The sequence below is a fragment of the Ursus maritimus genome, unplaced genomic scaffold (genome assembly GCF_017311325.1).
Source record: "Ursus maritimus isolate PB19 unplaced genomic scaffold, ASM1731132v1 scaffold_14, whole genome shotgun sequence".
In the NCBI taxonomy this organism is placed as follows: domain Eukaryota; kingdom Metazoa; phylum Chordata; class Mammalia; order Carnivora; family Ursidae; genus Ursus; species Ursus maritimus.
The window spans coordinates 68694309-68712451 of NW_024423786.1; the positions used below are offsets into that span (position 1 = coordinate 68694309).

The 18143-nt window shown below is 45.7% G+C and overlaps 1 protein-coding gene across 1 annotated transcript in view; it reads right to left on the reverse strand.

The window, feature by feature from the left end:
- Positions 1–6635, reverse strand: part of LOC103658544 (sodium/glucose cotransporter 5) — a 58978-nt gene extending 52343 nt beyond the window's left edge. Inside the window, exons 1-5 of the mRNA XM_040630131.1 lie at positions 6360–6635; positions 2713–2784; positions 2353–2457; positions 1914–1973; positions 1210–1314 (exon numbers count right to left, since the gene is read on the reverse strand). Of these exons, the coding sequence (XP_040486065.1) occupies positions 1210–1314; positions 1914–1973; positions 2353–2457; positions 2713–2784; positions 6360–6587 (570 nt within the window). The 5' untranslated portion in view covers positions 6588–6635. The remainder of the gene's footprint in view (positions 1–1209; positions 1315–1913; positions 1974–2352; positions 2458–2712; positions 2785–6359) is intronic.
- Between the last annotated feature and the right edge of the window lie 11508 nt (positions 6636–18143).

The following is an 18143-nucleotide window of genomic DNA, read 5'->3' on the forward strand; positions in this document are numbered from 1 at the left end:
GCAAAGGAGGTGACCTCACACCGAGGAGAAAGCCCGGCCTCGCTGACCGCTTCCCGCTACTGCACATGCCAGCCTCACCCCCCTCGAGGAAGCCGTGAGAGGCACAGCCAGCCCTCTTTACGAACAGGGAAACCGAGGCTCCGGGTCTTGTCTGGGTGCACCCAGCCAGAAGCAGGCCGACGTAGGACTCGGGCCCTGCTCCCCCCTCCAGAGTCTTTCCAGAAGCTGGGGCTGAAGGAGACTGGATGGCCTCGGGTGTCAAGGGCACAATGCCCATGGACTCAGGAGTGAGAGCCAGAAGGCCTGGCATTACCATGAAGTCACCAAGAAGCTTGGGACAAGTTACTCCCCACCCCCGGGCCTCAGTTTCCCTATCTGTGAAATCAGGGGCTCCGACAAGATGAGCCCTAGGTGAGACTTGATGGACATTCGAGGGGTGCTTTCTGCTCTTACCCTTCCAGGGGGACCACATCCAGGCCCCTAAGGGAAAGAGGCCTGCAGCGCCCACGGCACCCCAACACCAGGAGAATGCCGGCAGGGGTCAGTTTTGTGAAGGATGGGCTCCCTGCCTCTTCTGAACCAGAGACCGCACGGGCTCTCAGCGCCCCCTAGTGGGCAGTCCTGGCTCACCTCTGCACTGGCCCAGGAAAGACACCCAGGCTGACCCCCCAGCCCCACCAGTGACCTCTCATAGCGAGAACCCCAAACACCCTCATATCTAGACCTGGAGCAAAGCAGGAGTCAGAGGCCTGCTTTGCCCCTAACGATGCCAGCAGCCGAACCCTCATTCTGGAAGCCCTGGTCCAGCTACCCCAGGCTCACTGTGTGGGCAAGTCATTGTCCCTTTCTGGGCCTCAGTTTCCCCAGCTGTTGAACAAGAGACAGATGAGAGGGGCCGCCTGAGTGGCTCAATCGTTAAGCATCTGCCTTCGGCTCAGGGCGTGATCCCAGGGTCCTGGGATCGAGTCCCGCATCAGGCTCCTCCACTGGGAGCCTGCTTCTTCCTCTCCCACTCCCCCTGCTTGTGTTCCCTCTCTTACTGGCTGTCTTTCTCTCTGTTAAATAAATAAATAAAATATTTTAAAAAAAGAAAAGAGAGAGAGACAGATGAGAGGATGTCAGGTCTGTTTGAGGGGTCCCAGAGCAGGGATGATTCCAGGCTGTGCTGGCCAGACACTGGGAGTGGGGGGGGGGGAGGGCGCAGCTCACCGATATCTTGGTGAAGACAGACAGCATCAGGGACAGGACAGACAGGTACGTGCGAATCCGCTGGCCTCCGTAGCGCTTCTGAATGTATTCAGGCATGGTGACGATCTGGGGGAGACACGGGGGCAGGGACTAAGCACTCCCCGGAGAGCCCACCCAGAGCTGCTCAGGACAAAGCCAGGCCCACTAATTACCATCCCAGAACCTGGGACTGTGACTAGGGACAGAGGGACAGAGGGACAGAGGGACAAGTTGGGAGGCTGTCGTGACGCATCTGGATAAACTATTGACACAGCTGGATGGGGAAGGTGGCCGTGACTGGTGGGCAGAGACCCAGCAAGTGGGAGCCACTGGAGGTAGTGACTGCCCAGCTGGGGCTGAAGGAGTGGGCCGAGTCGGGGACAGTACACCCAGGTGTGCGGCCCAGGTGTGGGGGCCGTGTGGTCAAGTAGACAGAGCAGCATCCCCCGATGCAGCAAGCAGGGGCAGTAGGAACCAGCAGACAAAGCCCCCGGGCTGAGGTCCTCGGGGGCCTGTCTTCGTGAGTCGATAGGAACGTCAGCTGGACTAGTAACCCAGCCCTGAGAGCAGTGGGTTCGCTCACCAACTTGTGCGGGACGCTGGGATTCCTGCTCATCGGCACCACCGAGCCGGACAAATGCCCCGACCCAGGTGAGGCCACCCTGAGGCCGCGGGAGGGGACTCACCTCCGAGGAGATGTAGATGGGCACGAACACCCACGCCAGGGCCAGCAGCACATACGTGGCCTGAGGGGGACAGAGGCAGAGTGAGGGCAGCAGGTGCAGCTCCCCCCAGCCCCGCTCTAGAAACATAGCTGGGACCAGCGGTCTGGAGGCCTGGCTTGCCGCGAGAACCCGAAGTGGCCTCATCCCCTCTCTGTGCGCCTGTACACTGATGGCCCCAGGCCAAGGCTAACAGCTCCCTTCCGGCTGGCCTATCCAGCGCTTTGGCATTCTGAAGACCCTCCTTTCCCAGGACACCTCCTATCTAGACATTGGCCGCCCGGAGTTGCTGGGAGCTGCCCCTTGGGCCGAGGGCAGATTCCAGCGGAGGCCTATCCAGCGCCTTTAAGCGCTGCTGCCCCCTCCCACAGCCGTACCCACCCCTGCCCGCCCAGCAGCTCACATTCCACTCGAAGCCCGCCACGGCCAGGCCTCCGGCCGCCCCCGAGCCCGCCAGTCCGATAAAGAGGCCCGAGCCCTCGCTGCTGGCAAAGAGAGAGGCTCCAATCTGGATGACAGAGAGGAAAAGGAATCAGCGGCAGGCCCCCCCTACCAGACTCCAAAGCCCCCACCCTTTGCACAGTTCCCCACACCCCATCCCGACACCCCAGCTTGGGGACTCCCTGCCGGCCTCAACCTGCTCCCTCACTGCCTGCCCGGGGCCTCCGTCATCCTCAGGGATGAGCCCTGAGCCGGGCCCTGCGGCGGTGGTCAGAGGCAGTTCCCCCTGAAGCAGGGGCTGGGGGAGTCGGAGAGCACTCACCGGCCACCAGGTCATGTCCCGGCCTGCCAGGAAGTAGCCTCTCACCGTGTTCCTGCTGGCCCGGCATGAGGACTGCAAGAGCAGAGGCAGAAATTGGAACCCTGCACACCCTGGAGGGACCCCCAGGTGCCCCCGCGGTGGAAAACCGTGTCTGCGGGCCCCTCAAAGACTTCCATGTTCAACATTCACTTCCCTATGCAAAGACCCGGCGTTCCACTCCGACACACAAGAGAACTGGAAACAGGTGTTCAAACAAAACTTGTACCTCGGTGTTCAGAGCAGCACTACTCAAAGCAGCCCAATGGTGGAAGCAGCCCAGATGCCCGTCACAGGACGAATGGACAAAACGGAGTCTATGCGCACATCCGAGTTATTACCCAACCACAGGATGAATGTGGTCCGACACCCGCGGATGGCCCTCGGGAACGACTTTGAGCCAAGGACTCTGAAAACCCTTTGGTCTTTGATTTCTTCTAATATTTTAAAGATTTTATTTATTTATTTGAGAGGGGGGCATGGGGAGAGGGGCAGAGGCAGAGAGAGAGAGAGAGAATCCCAAGCAGACTCCCAGCTGAGCATGGAGCCCACTGCGGGGCTCGATCCCACACCCTGAGTTCACGACCTGAGCCAAAATCGAGAGCCAGACGCTTAACCAACTGAGCCACGCAGGCGCCCCTCTTACTTCTAATATTTTAATCTCTGATCCATTTCCAAGAATTATCACTCAAGTATCCCTGCAGAACTATTGTTTTGGGGGGAGCATGGAATTATGTGCTCCGTAATAGAATTTTAAAAATCTGCGATCAGAATGCCTGGGGGCAGATCCTGGCTCCTCTGCTTCCTGGCCGTGTGGTCTTGGGCAAGTTGCTTCACCGATGTACCTTGGTTTTCTCATCTGTAATGTGGGTCTAATAAAAGTTCTTCCCTCACAGGCTGCTGCGAGGTTTATGAGTTAATACACGTAACGCTAACAAGGGTGGCTGGTACCTAGTAAGTGTCAGTGAGTATATGGATTTTTCAAAGCCTCACTTAGTGCTGTCTGGACAGGAGAAAATGAAAGATGTGAACTTGAGAACAGGAGAAATTTGAAAAGAAGGACACAGGACGTGTGTTTAGGTATATATTTTGTATTCCTTTTTCGCAACATACATATCCTAACGTAAGGCTGGATCATGCGATCTCAATCAATACACAGGCCTCTTTCTACCTGACTTTAATTTCTCTCTCTCTCACACACACACGATGATTCAAGATGATTCCCCTGAATTGTCTGGCTCTGCCATCCAAAGTTTTTGATATGAGTCCCACTTGCCTCTCCTGCCTGAGCTCCCATCACTTTCTGGGAGCTGTGATCTAGCCACATTGAATACAGTGCTATCTGAAGGTTCACATGGTCTTGGCCAGGATGGCCACATCCAGCTGTGTAGGCTGTGCACTGTGCAACTTCCAGAGCAGCTCTGTTCTTACCCCGTGATTTTTCCTAACATGTCTTCTCATCTTTCAAGGGTATCATGGGCATTGCCAATTGCCTCCTTCTTGCCCTTTCCCTTCCTCAAGGGGTCTCATTTTTCCTAGCAAGTGGCTTGAGTGGTCCCAACCCAGTCTCCTGCTCCAGGAGTCCTGACTCACCCAAGCCACGGAGCCTTTCACATTCTTTAGCTGTCACACCTGGTTCAGGGCAGTCGTGATCCCAGCTTAAGTGCTGGGATCGCTCCTGGCCTCCCAGGAGGTGGAGGAGGAAGCCGGGGCTCAGGGGACCCTGGCAGCCATGTGTACCTAGTTCATATTCACGGAGGGCCCCTCGGCAGCAGAGTTGGCTCTAAGTGCTTTACCTGTATGGAGTGTTTAGCCCCACAAAGTAGGTACTATGATCATCCTCATATTACCAGTGAGGACACCAAGGCTTCCGGAGATGAAAGTGGCTAGTAAGTGACAGAGTCAGGATTTGAACCCAGGCTAAGCAGATAGGCTGGGCTTCTCACCTCCGTGTGGGAAACTGAGCCTGGGATGATGCCACACATGGTAGAGGCTGAGAAAGTCAAAGTGAAATGCACCATAGCCTTGATGATACAGCCTGGATCCAACTGTACCTGAAGCCTTCTCTATAGTTGGATCTTTCAGGATGGACGTCATTACATTTCCTTCATTGTTCGAGCTCATCTGATCTAGGTTTTCTGTCACTTGTTAACAGATACCCTCACAGATGCTCAGCTCAAGGTCCTCCTTAAAGGCCCTCCCCTAGGCTCTCCTAACCCCACCTTCGGAGCACCTTTGCAGGTGCACCTGTCTAACCCAGGCTGTCCCGTCTGCATTTGGGTGATGAACGCCTCGTCTGATCCCTGTGCGATCCGGCTCCAGCACACACCTCATCTGGCTCCGTTCTTTGCTGCCTACGCTCACAGCCGTCTGGCCAGCAGCATCCTGCTGGGCCAGCATGGCCTGCATGGAGGGATGGGCCAGAACTCCCGCTGCCCGCGGCACCAGCCTACAAGAGGAAGCTGAGCTGGGAGAGGTGAGTCCTGGGCAGCAAGACTGATGGGCCCCAGTCACCGGGTGGCAAAAGGCCTGGCCTCAGGTGCCCAAAACAGTTTCTTAGATGTGTGCTTCCAACTAAACCCCCACCCTACATTCAGAAAGCCTCCATCGCGGGCGCCCCCTCCCCTGAATTCCCAGCCAGCAACTCTCCCAGAAACATAGCATGCTGGGGTTGGCTACAGATTTTCGCATCCACGGGCCTCCTGTGCTCGTTGGAACCGCCAGAAGTGGGCTGCACAGACCCGCACTGTGTGTTTGAGGACACGCGCCCAGGGAGGTAAATGACTTACTCCAAGTGCACGGAGTGGGGACCAGCTCTGGCCTGGGGACCTCTGGAGACAAGGACGAGGAGCCTGACCTCTGCAAACCCAAAGCTGGCTTTTGTGCTCGCCTCCCCACCGGGAAGGCCTCCGAGGTCAGCATTCTGAGCAGACAGGAGGAATGCCTCCCCTGTGTGCAGGGACTTGGGGTTCCCTGGGTAAGTCCCAGACCCCAGAGCACTGGGGCTCATCTGTACATGGGGCTGGCCCTTGCCCTGCAACTGTGGGGACCAGGTGATGACACAGGGCCTACGCAGGAGGGGCCTCACTGCCGCTGGGGTCCGTGACGGCCTAACTCACGTCTCCTTCTTATCGAAAGTGAGAGAAACTGGCTTAGGAACTAGGCGAGGCTGGCGGACACGGAGCTTTTCAAAATAAAGATTCCCAGGCTCTGTGTGGCACCCCCTCTTCTCTGGATTCTGACCCAGCAGGGGTGGGGTGCAGCTGGGCAGACGTTCACCCCATGAGCCCATCTGACACGGAGGAGACGGAGGCCAGGAAGAGGACGTGCCACGCTGGGCCCCCAGCTTGTCGGCCGCACAAAGCCCGGTGAGCTTCCCCCTAGGCCTGCCCATTAGAGAGGCTTCCCCTTCCTCCCTTTGTAGCCTGACCAGCCACTGCCCAAACACAAAGGGGTTGGTCGAGGTCTCGGACAAACCCACCCCGTGGCTGGGAGGAGGACCCCAGCGGACATCAGGCCTCCAGGGGAGACGAAGCAGGTGTGCCTCGAGTCAGCCCGTCTCCCACACCCCAGTGCCCATCCTGGCTGGCCGCCCACCGAGGGCCTCTCACCCATATGCCCACGGCCACGTTCAGGGCGAAATACACGGTGATGACGATGATGTCGGTCACACTTAGCTGCGGCCTGAGAGCGTGGAGGTGGCCAGTGGAGTTGTCCGCCCCCATCCTGCGGCAGGCACCGGCTCCGGGCAAGAGGGACTGAGGGCTGAACCAGGTCAGAAAGGGCTTCCTGGCAGGCAATAAATTGATCATTAAACCGAGCGAGCGCGATGGTGGCATCGCCAGCCCACAAGGTGGCCGCGTGCTGGGAAACGGCTTCCAAGTGCAGCGCGGGTGTCCCCCATCCCCCTCCCCCCGGGGGAAGCAAATCCCAACCATGAGAGTGGGGCGAGAGCTGGGAGGGGCTTGGAGGAGGGCAGCCTCACTAAACTCAGAGAAGGTTTGGGAAAAATAAAGGGAGTTTAGGGGGCGCCTGGCTGGCTCGGTCGGTAAAGCGTGCAAGTCTTGATCTCAAGGTTTCGAGTTTGAGCCGCATGTTGGGTATGGAGCCTACTTAAAAAACTTAATAAGTAAATAAATAAATAAAAATAAATAAAGGCAGTTTAGTGCATCCAAAGCAACCAGAATAGTCCCGGAAAGGGCTCAGTTACCCAATGTGTAGCTTGACCTATATTTAATTTGTATAAGAAGCATGGAGGGTTGGGGACAGATGCCTTACCTCTGAGGACTCCACTGTGGCGGGCGACCATGTCCTCTGGCCATCGGGCCATGAGTGTCCACAGACTTGGGATGGGGACTCTTGCATCACGTGGCTCACTTTCAGACACGACAGTCCCGGCCCCAGAACATATCAGTATCGGACCATAAAGGCCTGTTGCCCTATGTTCTGCTTTCTTTTTCTAGACCAGTTGAGACAATCCCAAGCCCCTCATTTGGACAGCTGTTCAGATCTCCGTGGTCTCCTCAGGACATCCTAGCAGGTGCCTACCGGGAGCTGAAGACAGCGCTTAGCCTCTCTGCACACCGCCCCATTTTGGGCTCGCTCAGGGTAGGTGATATTGTATCACAGTCAAGGCCTGGAGGCCAGGAGGCTGAGCCACCTGTCATCTGGCCATGCAAGGGGCGGAGCTGGGATTCAGCTCCAAATTTGACCCCAGGAGCTCCCCGTTGGTGACAAGGATGGCTCTGGTTCCATTGGAACCCATGGGGTCTTAGACGCTTACTCATTAACAAAATCACTATGCACAGCCTGGTGGATGTCTCCCACGTGGCCCGTGGCTTTGCAAATCATTTGGAGTTTAACCGGGACGCGCAGCTTTTCCAGAGTGTTAATGAGTGAGTGGCCAGCACCGGGAACACATTGACCTGTGAAGACCCACTGTGCCTTTTACTCGGTAACCCGAAGCAGGCTGTTTAAAGATTACATGCAAAACTAGACAGAGAAGAAGAATTAAGTCACTGTTTAGAGTCAATTCAGGCAGGCTCAGGTTGCCCCCTCCCCAAGGACCCTCACCTTCAGCCAACTAGCCTCGCTGATGGAGTTCACTTTCCAAGCCATTGCTAGAAGCATATCGTGAATCAAAAGATCATTTTATACCAGTTGGAAGGACCCAACTGGAGATTATCTGGATTTATTAAACCAGTCTCCTAAGGATAAAGTGGACGAAAAACAGTATTTGGTGCCTCGCCTCAGTCTGCATCGTAGAAGAGAACAAGGCATTCTGATACAAGTTTTGGGGAAAAGAAGTCACGAGGAGCGGGTGGGTGGGACAGGGACAGGGTGGCCGTGAAGGACGTGAGAAATTCCATACTTAAGCCCAATCACATTCCATATTCACACACTATCCTATCCAACATGACCACACTCGGATCAGACTCTTCTGGTCCAACTCACCCAGGACAGGAATGACAGGACCGACAGGACCTGTCCGGCCAAGAAGCCAGCCATATCCCACCCTGTAAACTGCATCCATCCCAAGAGGAGGCCCCTATGTCACCTTTTCCAACAGCACTGCTGATGCCAGATGCGTGGATTTTTCCCCCCACACGATTGAATTCTCCATCTCTCTGGATGCCACCTGGGTGTCCTCCAATTTGACTCAATTCTGTCACTAACGACCTGAATTAGCATAGACCCCACAGTTTAAGTGCTTAATCTGACCAAACTGCCCCCTGCCCCCTACTTCAGACAACAGGTGCAAATCTTAGGCCTCCTGTACTTCTGACTGACCATCTGTAGGGTTGCAAGTTCCCATGATCCCTTTCTCAGATTTCATAATTTGCCAGATGGCTCACAGAACTCAGGGAAACTGATCATTATCAGTAGATGATAAAGATTATTAGAAAGGATACAGGTGAACAGCCAGATGGAGAGGCACAGAGAGTGATGTCCAAAAGGGTCCCAGCACATGGATGTGCTCACCAGCCTGGAAGCTCTCTGAACGCTATTTATCATATAGGGTTTTTTACATAGATTCCATCACCTAGTCAGGATGGATTAAATCACTGGCCACTGATAATTAACTCAAGGCTAGAAGTTCCAACCCTCTCATCAGGCCTTGGTCTTTCTGGTGTCCACTTCCCATCCGGAAGCTCTCTAAGGGCCATTGAATTGTATACTTTAAAATGTTTAAAATGGTGAATTTTATGTTATGTACATTTTACCTTGATAAAAATAGATTTCTGGGATTCAAAAGCCTTTAGAGGTCTTGGTATTATGTATAGATGTACTCAAACAAGGTAAAATCCTGTATCCATTAAGAAGTTTCTCTTCAAATAAGCAGCAATAGCTTCACCTCTGAGTGTTGACCCTCTTGCCTTCTCCTCTCTTTCACAGCAAAGTTTGGAGTAATCTTTCATCCATCGGTACAGGGATTGCTGGCCATTCCCGGCACTTCCTCTCTATAAAATGTATTCTTCCCTTTAAAGGAACTTCCTTCCATCACAATCACCCACCTATCTAGCATAATCAGCTATAATTTTGTTTTGTTTTGTTTTGTTTTAAATAACAATCTGTGTTTTTTCCAGTTACATTTCTACAACCCATGTACCATCACTGCATGGTATCACTTTTAAGAAACACTTGAATAAAAAATCTCAGGAAGAAATAAATTGAGTTCTGGAGCATGCCTATGTCAAGAATAGAAAAAAAAAGTAAATCTGAAACAAAATGAAATAAAATATTTCAAAAGTCATTTTTTACCAATATTAAAAGGAATCATGGAAATACAAAAAAAAAAAGCAGCAATAGAATAATAGTTGAGACATTAATGCCCAACTCCCAACAATGGATAGATCAACCAGACAGAGAATCAATAAGGAAACAGCAGATTTGAACAACACTACAGACCAAATGGGCCTAACATACACAGAACATTATATCCAATGACAATAGAATACATATTCTTCTCAAGGGCACATGGGACATTTTCTAGGATAGAACATATGTTAGACAAAACAAGTCTTAGCAAATTCAAGAAAACTGAATTCATACCAAGTATCTTCTCTGACCACAATGGTATGAAACTAGAGATCAACAATGAGAAGAATACTGAAAAATTCATGAATATGTGGAAATTAAGCAACACTCTCCTGAACAACAATGGATCAAAGAAGAAATTAAAGGGGAAATAAAAAAGTACCTTGAAACAAATGAAAATGGAAACACAACATACCAAAACAGCAAAAGTAGTTCCAAGAGGTAAATTCATGGCAACAAATGCCTACATTAAGAAGTAAGAATGATGAGCACTGGGTATATATGGAATTCTTGAATCACTATATTGTACACTTGAAACTAATATAACACTGTATGTTAACTAACTGGAATTAAAATAAAAACTTAAAAAAAAAAAAAGAAGTGAGGGGGCACCCGGGTGGCTCAGTTGTTTAAGTGTCTGCCTTCAGCTCAGGTCATGATCTCAGGATTCTGGGATCAACCCCCACATTGGGCTCCCAGTTCAGTGGGGAGTCTGCTTCTCCCACTCCCTCTGCCCCTACCCCCTGCTCACACACACTCTCTCTCTATTTCAAATAAATAAATAATCTTTAAAAAAAGAAGTAAGAAAATCCCAAATTAACAACCTAACGCTATTATCTCAAGAAACTAGAAAAAGAACAAACTGAGCCCAAAGTTAGGAAGAGGAATGAAATGATAAAGATTAGAGGAGAAATAAATGAAATAGAAAACAGAAAAGCAATAGAAAAGATTAATTAAACTAAGAATTGGTTGTGAAAAGATAAACAAAATTGATGACTCTTTAACTAGACTAACCATGGAAAAGAATAGAGGAGACCCGAACCAACAAAATAATAAATGAAAAATGAGACAGTACAACCAATGCCACAGAAATACAAAGGATCATAAGAGGCTACTATGAAAAATTATACACCAACAAACTGGACAACTTAGAAGAAAATGAAAAAAAAATCTTAGAAACATACAAACTACTATGACTGAATCAGGAAGACATAGAAAGTCTGAATAAACCAATCTCTAATAAGGAGATTGATTCAGTAATCAAAAAGCACCAAATGAAGAAAAACCCAAGACCAGATAGCTTTATTGCTGAATCTTACCAAACATTTAAAGAATTAACACCAATCCTTCTCAAACCCTTCCAAAAAATGAGGAAATACTCCCAAACTCATTTTATCAGGCCAACATTCTGATTTCAAAGCCCCAAAAAGACACTACCAGAAAAGAAAACTACAGACCAATATCGCTGATGAATATAGTCAGAAAAATTCTCAATAAAATACTAGCAAACAGCATTTAGGAGCAATTAAAAGGATCATTCACCATGATCAAGTGGGATTTATACATGGAACACAAGGATGGTTCAACATAAGCAAATCAATCAATGTGATACATCACATTAACAGAACAAAAGAAAAAATCCTACAATCATTTCAGTAGATGCAGAAAAGACATTTGACAAAATTCAACATCCATTTATGATTAAAAAAAAAAAAACCTCTTAACAAATTAGGCACAGAAGGAACTTCTTCAACATAATAAAGGCCATACATGATAAGCCTTCAGCTAACACCAGATTCAATGATGAAAGTTTGAAAGCTTTTCCTCTAAGATCAGGAACAAGACAATGGTGCCCACTCTGACCAATCCTATTCACCATAGTACTAGAAGTCCTTGCCAGAAGTCAGGTAAGAAAAAGAAGTAAAAGTCATCAGCATTGGAAAGGAAGAAGTAAAATTGTCTGTATTTGCACATTACATGATTTTATAGATAGAAAATCCTAAAAACTCCATCAAAAAATGGTTAGATTCAACCAACAAATTCGTAAAGTTTCAAGATACAAAATTAACATATGAAAATCAGTAGAATTTCTATATGTTAACAATGAATTATCTGAAAAAGAAATTTTAAAAAATCATCCATTCACGGGGCGACTGGGTAGCGCAGTCGTCAAGCGTCTGCCTTTAGCTCAGGGCGTGATCCTGGCGTTCCAGGATCAAGTCCCACATCGGGCTCCTCCGCTATGAGCCTGCTTCTTCCTCTCCCACTCCCCCTGCTTGTGTTCCCTCTCTCACTGGCTGTCTCTCTGTCAAATAAATAAATAAAATCTTTAAAAAAAAATTAAAAAAAAATCCATTAACAATAGCATCAAAAACAATAAAATACTCAAGAATAAACTTAGCCAAGGAGGTGAAAGAACTCTACTCTGAAAATTAAAACATTGATGAAAGAATTGAAGAAGATACAAATAAATGGAAAGATATCCCATATTCATGGATTGGAAGAATTAATATTATTAACATCTCAAAACAATCAAAAACCAGCTCTAGATTCAGTGCCATCCCTATCGAGATTCCAGTGGTATTTTTTTTCTTTTACAGAAGAAAAAAAAAAAAGTCCTAAAATTTATATGGAAGCAGAAAAGACACCAAATAGCTAAAGAAATCCCGAGAAAGGAGAATAAAGTGGGAGGCATTACACTTCCTGATTTCAAACAATACTATAAAGCTATTGTAATCAAAACAGTATGGTATTGGCATAAAAACAGACAAATACATTGATGAAATAGAATTGAGAGCCCAGAAATAAACCCAAGCAAATATGGTCAACTAATATTTGACAAGGGAGCCAAGAATATGTAATGGGGAAAAGACAGTCTCTTCAATAAATGGTGCTGGAAAGTTGGAAATTCACATGTAAAAGAATAGAACTAGACCCCTATTTGTCACCACCCACAAAAATTAACTCACAATGGATTAAAGATGTAAATATAAGACCCCAAACCGTGAGGCTCCTAGAAGAAAACATAGGGAAAAAACTTCTTGACATGGGTCTTGGCAACGATTTTTTGATAAGATGAGACACCTAAAACATAAGCAACAAAATAAAAAATAAACAAGTGGGATCCACAGTAAAAGAAACAGTCACAACGTGATAAGTCAACCTGTAAAATGGAAAAATATTTGCAAACCTACATCTGATAAGAGGTTAATAGCCAACATACATAAAGAACTCATACAACTCAATAGCAGGGAAAACAAAACAAAACTAATAATCCAATTAAAATGGGCAAAAGACCTGAATAGATATGCAAAGAGCCAAAAGGTACATGAAAGATGCTTAACATCATTAATCGCTAGGTCCATGGCTGGAATGCTTTAGGGTTCTCAGCCTAGGGCCAGACTGGTCAATTCAAACCAAAAGAGTGGGGTTTCGGTAAGCCCCACAGGGGTCTTATTTAAGGGGTGTATAAGGCATATAGGTGCTGGGAAGCAGAAGAGACTCTTGATTACAAGGACTATTTCTAGTGTATAGAAACACGACTGACGTTTGGTTGTTAGTCTTACATCCTACAGCTTTGCTAAACTTGTTTATTAGCACTAATAGGGATTCTTTAGCATTTTCTATATATGATATTAGGTCATCTGTGAATGGAGTTAGTTTTACTCCTTCCTTTCCTAGTTGTATGATGTTTATTTTATTTCTTGCCTAATTTCTCTTCCTAGAACTTTCAGTACAATGTTGAATAGAAGTGGTGAAAGAGGACACCTTATCTTGGTCGTGGTTTTAGGGTAAAGCTCCAGTCTTTCACCATAAAGTACCTTAGCGGCTGTGGGCTTTTCATATATACCCTTTTTTCAGGTTGAGAAACTTCCTTACTATTTCCAGTTTGTTGAATATTTTTATCATGAAAGAGTGTTGGATTTTTTCAAATGTTTTTTTCTGCACCCATTGAGATGATCATGTGTGGGGTTTTCCCCTTAATTCTACTACTATGGTATAGGACATTGATTTTTGTATGTTTTTGTTTTGTTTTGCTTTGTTTAAAGATTTTATTTATTTATTTGACAGAGACAGCCAGCGAGAGAGGGAACACAAGCAGGGGGAGTGGGAGAGGAAGAAGCAGGCTCCCAGCGTTGGAGCCTGATGTGGGGCTCGATCCCAGAACGCCGGGATCATGCCCTGAGCCGAAGGCAGACACTTAACGACTGCACCACTCAGGCGCCCTGATTTTTGTATGTTGATCTACCCTTGCGTTCCTGGAATAAATCCCACTTGGTCATGTGTATAATCCTTTCAATATAGTCCTGGATTTGGTTTGCTAGTATTCTGTTGAGGATTTTTCCCTTAGTACTCAATAAGAGATATCAGTCTATAGTTCTCTTTTTGTGTGAAATCCTTGTCTGCCTCACAGAATGAGTTAAGAAGTGTTCCCTCCTTGTCTTAGTTAGCTCAGGCTGCCCTGACAAAATATCTTAGAGTGGGTAGCTTAGACACAGAAATTTATCTTCTCACAGTTCTGGAGGCTAGAAGTTCCAGATCAAAATGTTTATCTGGTTCTGTCCCTGGCTAGAGCTCTCTTCCTGATTGTGGATGGCCACCTTCTCACTATGTCCTCACATGGAAGGGAGAGAGAGAAAAAGAGAGGGGGGAGAGAGAGAGGTTCTGTCTCTTCTTATAAGGACACTAATTTATTGGATCAGGACCCCAACATATGACCTCATTCAACCTTAAGTACCTCCACAAGGTCTTATCTCCAAATACAGTGATATTTGGGGGTTGTGGCTTCAACATACCAATTTTGGGAGGACACAAATATTCAGCCTATAACACTTCTCTTTAATTTTTTGGAAGAGTTTGGGAAGAATTGGTGTTAATTCTCCTTTAAATGTTTCATAGAATTCACTAGTGAAGCCATTTGGTACTGGGCTTCTCTTTGTTGGAGTGTTTTGGATGCTGATTCAATCTCCTGACTTGTTATAGGTCTATTCAAATTTTCTATTTCTTCTTGAATCAGTTTTTGTAGTCTGTGTGTTTCTAGGACCTGTCCATTTCATGTAGCTTATCCAATTTGTTGGTGTACTCTCTGAGTGCTCTCTTATGATCAATCCTTCTTGCTTTTGTAAAGTCAGTAGTAGTGTTTCCACTTTAATTTCTGATTTCAGTAATTTGAGTCTTTGCTGATTTTTTTCTTAGTCAATCCAGCTAGAAGTTTGTCAGTTGTGTCAAAGAACCAACTTTTGGTTTCATTTATTTTCTCCATTGTTTTTCTCTTTTCTATTTTGCTTATCTCCACTCTAAGCTTGATTATTTCCATTGTACTAGTTTTCAGTTTAGTTTGTTCTTCTTTTTCTACTTTCTTAACGTGTTCCATGAAGTTATTTATATGAGCTCTTTCTTCTTTTTTAATACAGCCACTTACAGATATAAATTTCTTTCTGAAGTGTTTTCACTGTGTCTTATAACCTTGACTATTGTGTTTTCATTTCTGTTCATCTCAAAGTTTTTTCTAATTCACCTTCTCATTTCTTCATTGACCCAGTGGTCCTTTTTAAAATGTTTTTTAAATTTCCATGTATTTATGAATTTTCTGGATTTCCTTCTGTTACTGATTTCTCTTTTATTACATTATGGTCAGAGAAGATACTTTGTATGATTTCAATCACTTTAAATTTATTGAGACTTGTTTTGTGATCTCTCATATGGGCTGTCCTGGAGAATGTTCTATGTACACGTGAGAAGGACGTATATTCCGCTGTTGTTGGGTTGTGTGTCTTGCCCATATCCATCAAGTCTAATGGGTTTAGAGTGTCGTTCAAATCCTCTATTTCCTTCCTGATCTTTTATCTGGTTGTTCTATCCATTATTAAAGTCGGTGCTGGAATCTCCGACTATTATTGATGAATTGTCTATTTCTCTCTTCAATTCCGTCAGTTTTTCCTTCAATATATTGGGGCTCTGTTGTCAGGTGCATGTATATTTACAATTGTTATAGCTTCTAAATGGACTGACCCTTTTATAACCATGTAATGTCCTTCTTTGTCTTGCAGCAATTTTTCTCTTAAAGTCTATTTTGTCTGATATTTGTATAAGCCACTCCAATTATTTTTGGATACTCCTTGTATCAAATATCTTTTCCCGTCCTTTCACTTTCAACCTATTTGTGTCTTTGGAGATAAAATAATTCTCTTGTAGCCAGCATATAACTGGATTGTGTTTTTTTAAATCCAGTCTCCCAATCTCTCTGTCTTTTGATTACCAAGTTTAATCCATTTACATTAATATGATTACTGATAAGGAAGCACTTCTGCCAATGTGTTGTTTTCTATGTTGTATCCTTTTTTAAAAAAACACATATAATGTATTATTTGTTCCAGGGGTACAGGTCTGTGATGTCATTTCTTTTTTGAACCACAACTTCTCCACCACTCCCTTCTTTTGTGTCCCATAGATACTTTCTAGTCTACCATTTTGATCCCCTTCCCCCTTTTGTTATGTATTTTTTTTACCTAATGTCTTAGCGGTTGCCCTGGGGATTACAATTAATATCCTAAAGTCATGGTTATTTTATGAGTCAACTTGTCTAGGTACTCAGTTTTTGGTCAAACCAGCCTAAATGTTTTTTTAAAAGATTTTATGTTACAGAGCATTTCTAGGTTAACAGGAATATATTTTTAGATCTTTATTATTTTTTTTATTTTGTGTTATAGGCAGTTTATTTTAAATATGATTTCATTTACATTTTTATAAGCAGCTTTTTTTTTTTTTGAGAGACAGTGAGCAGAGGGGAAGGGNAGAGGGAGAGGGAAAGAGAGAATCCCAAGCAGGCTCTACACCCAGTGCAGAGCCCGACTCAGGGCTCAATGTCATGACACTGAGGTCATGACCTGAGCCAAAATCAAGAGTTGGACACTTAACCGACTGAGCCACCCAGGCATCCCGAGCACCTTTTCTTGGCAAGGCTTGTGATTCATTACGTTGCCTTCAGTTTTAAAACAAACTTCTATTGCTTTCAAACTTAATGTGCTCTGCCCCCAACAAAACATATGAACATATCATTTAAAGCACAGTTTTCACAGACACAGTGCTATACATCCACTATATACGGTACAGCAACATAGTCCCACCCTTACCTGTTCAGTAATGCTGTCACGATGAATAAGTAAATAAAAATTGAATTCGTGTTATAGTTGAAATTTAACGTGCACAATGACTATTTGATGACTGTTCAGCTGTAGAACTACTGATCTAGCCTACAGTTTCTTGCACTAGAAGGAGTGAAGCTAAATAATAATTGCTGGCCTAAAAAAAAAAATTGGTCAATTGTAGGTAGATATGAAATAGCCAAGTAGGTCCTTCTTCTGCACCAACTAGTTGCTTCTCATGTCTGGATCATCCCTTCAAACATACAGGATAATACTGTATATTCAGGAACAAGACTACTTTTCAGAGATCTGAGGAAATTTTTAGAGGACGGTCTTTATAAATACTTCAAATCCCTTATTAAGGAGTGCCTGGGTGGCACAGTGGGGTGGGCATCTAACTCTTGGTTTTGGCTCAGGTCATGATCTCAGGTGGTGAAACAGAGTGCCAAGTAAGCTCTGCACTCACTGTGGTGTCTGCTTGAAATTCTCTCTCTCTGTCTCCCTCTGCTCCTTCCCCTTGTGTGCACGGGCTCGCTCTCTCTCTCTCAAATAAATAAATCTTTAAAAAACATCCTTCAAAAAAAAATCCTTCATTATGAGGGATTCACAACTTAAGAACATAGAGGCTTACCCATCTGGCCAGCAGAATTGCCATTCTTTTGAAAAGTCTGAAAAAAACTGAGGAGGGACACCTGCTTCCCAGCTGTAAGACTTTCATCAAATGGGAAGATGGGAAGAAAGTTATTTTATATGCAATTCTAGTTTGCTTTTCGCCAGTTTTGTGGGCAGTTAGCCATCTCAAAGCAATTTTTATTGCATAATGAGACAACTGGTAAACTCTCATGTTTAAGGAATAGACCTATGAGAAAAGAACACTCAAGGCATGATGGTATTATTGGCAAGAAAAACTTCAGGAATGGCCTAGATGTAGGTCACTTTAGTGGATCATATTAGCCACTCCTTGACCACTTGCAAGAAGCGCTTAATTGTCAATATTACGGCAAAATGTTTTTACAGCTAAATGGATATTTCCAAGGGGGATAGAGCCCTCTACAATGGGATGGGAAAAGTGCCTTTAAAAAAATCTAAAAGCACAATGAGCCTGAAGAAGAGGCAAATAGGGATCTTAACAAAAACGCTCTCTTTCAAACATGCTTGGAATTTTAATTCTTATTTGCAATCCACAGTGGGTTAGGCCGTGGTTGGGGCAGGGATTGAAAGAACTGACAACAGAAACAACATTAAATCTGTTGGCAATAGAGAACGACAACATGCTTTAAAACTTTAAAGACGAAGATAGAACTAAATTTCACATACACAAAATTTGCACTCCAGGATTTCGAAGTGTTGCCTAACAGATTTCAGGGATAATTATTTGCTAAACTGGTATCTTGGTCCACAAATATCAACAGGCGTAAACTGAATTCCTTG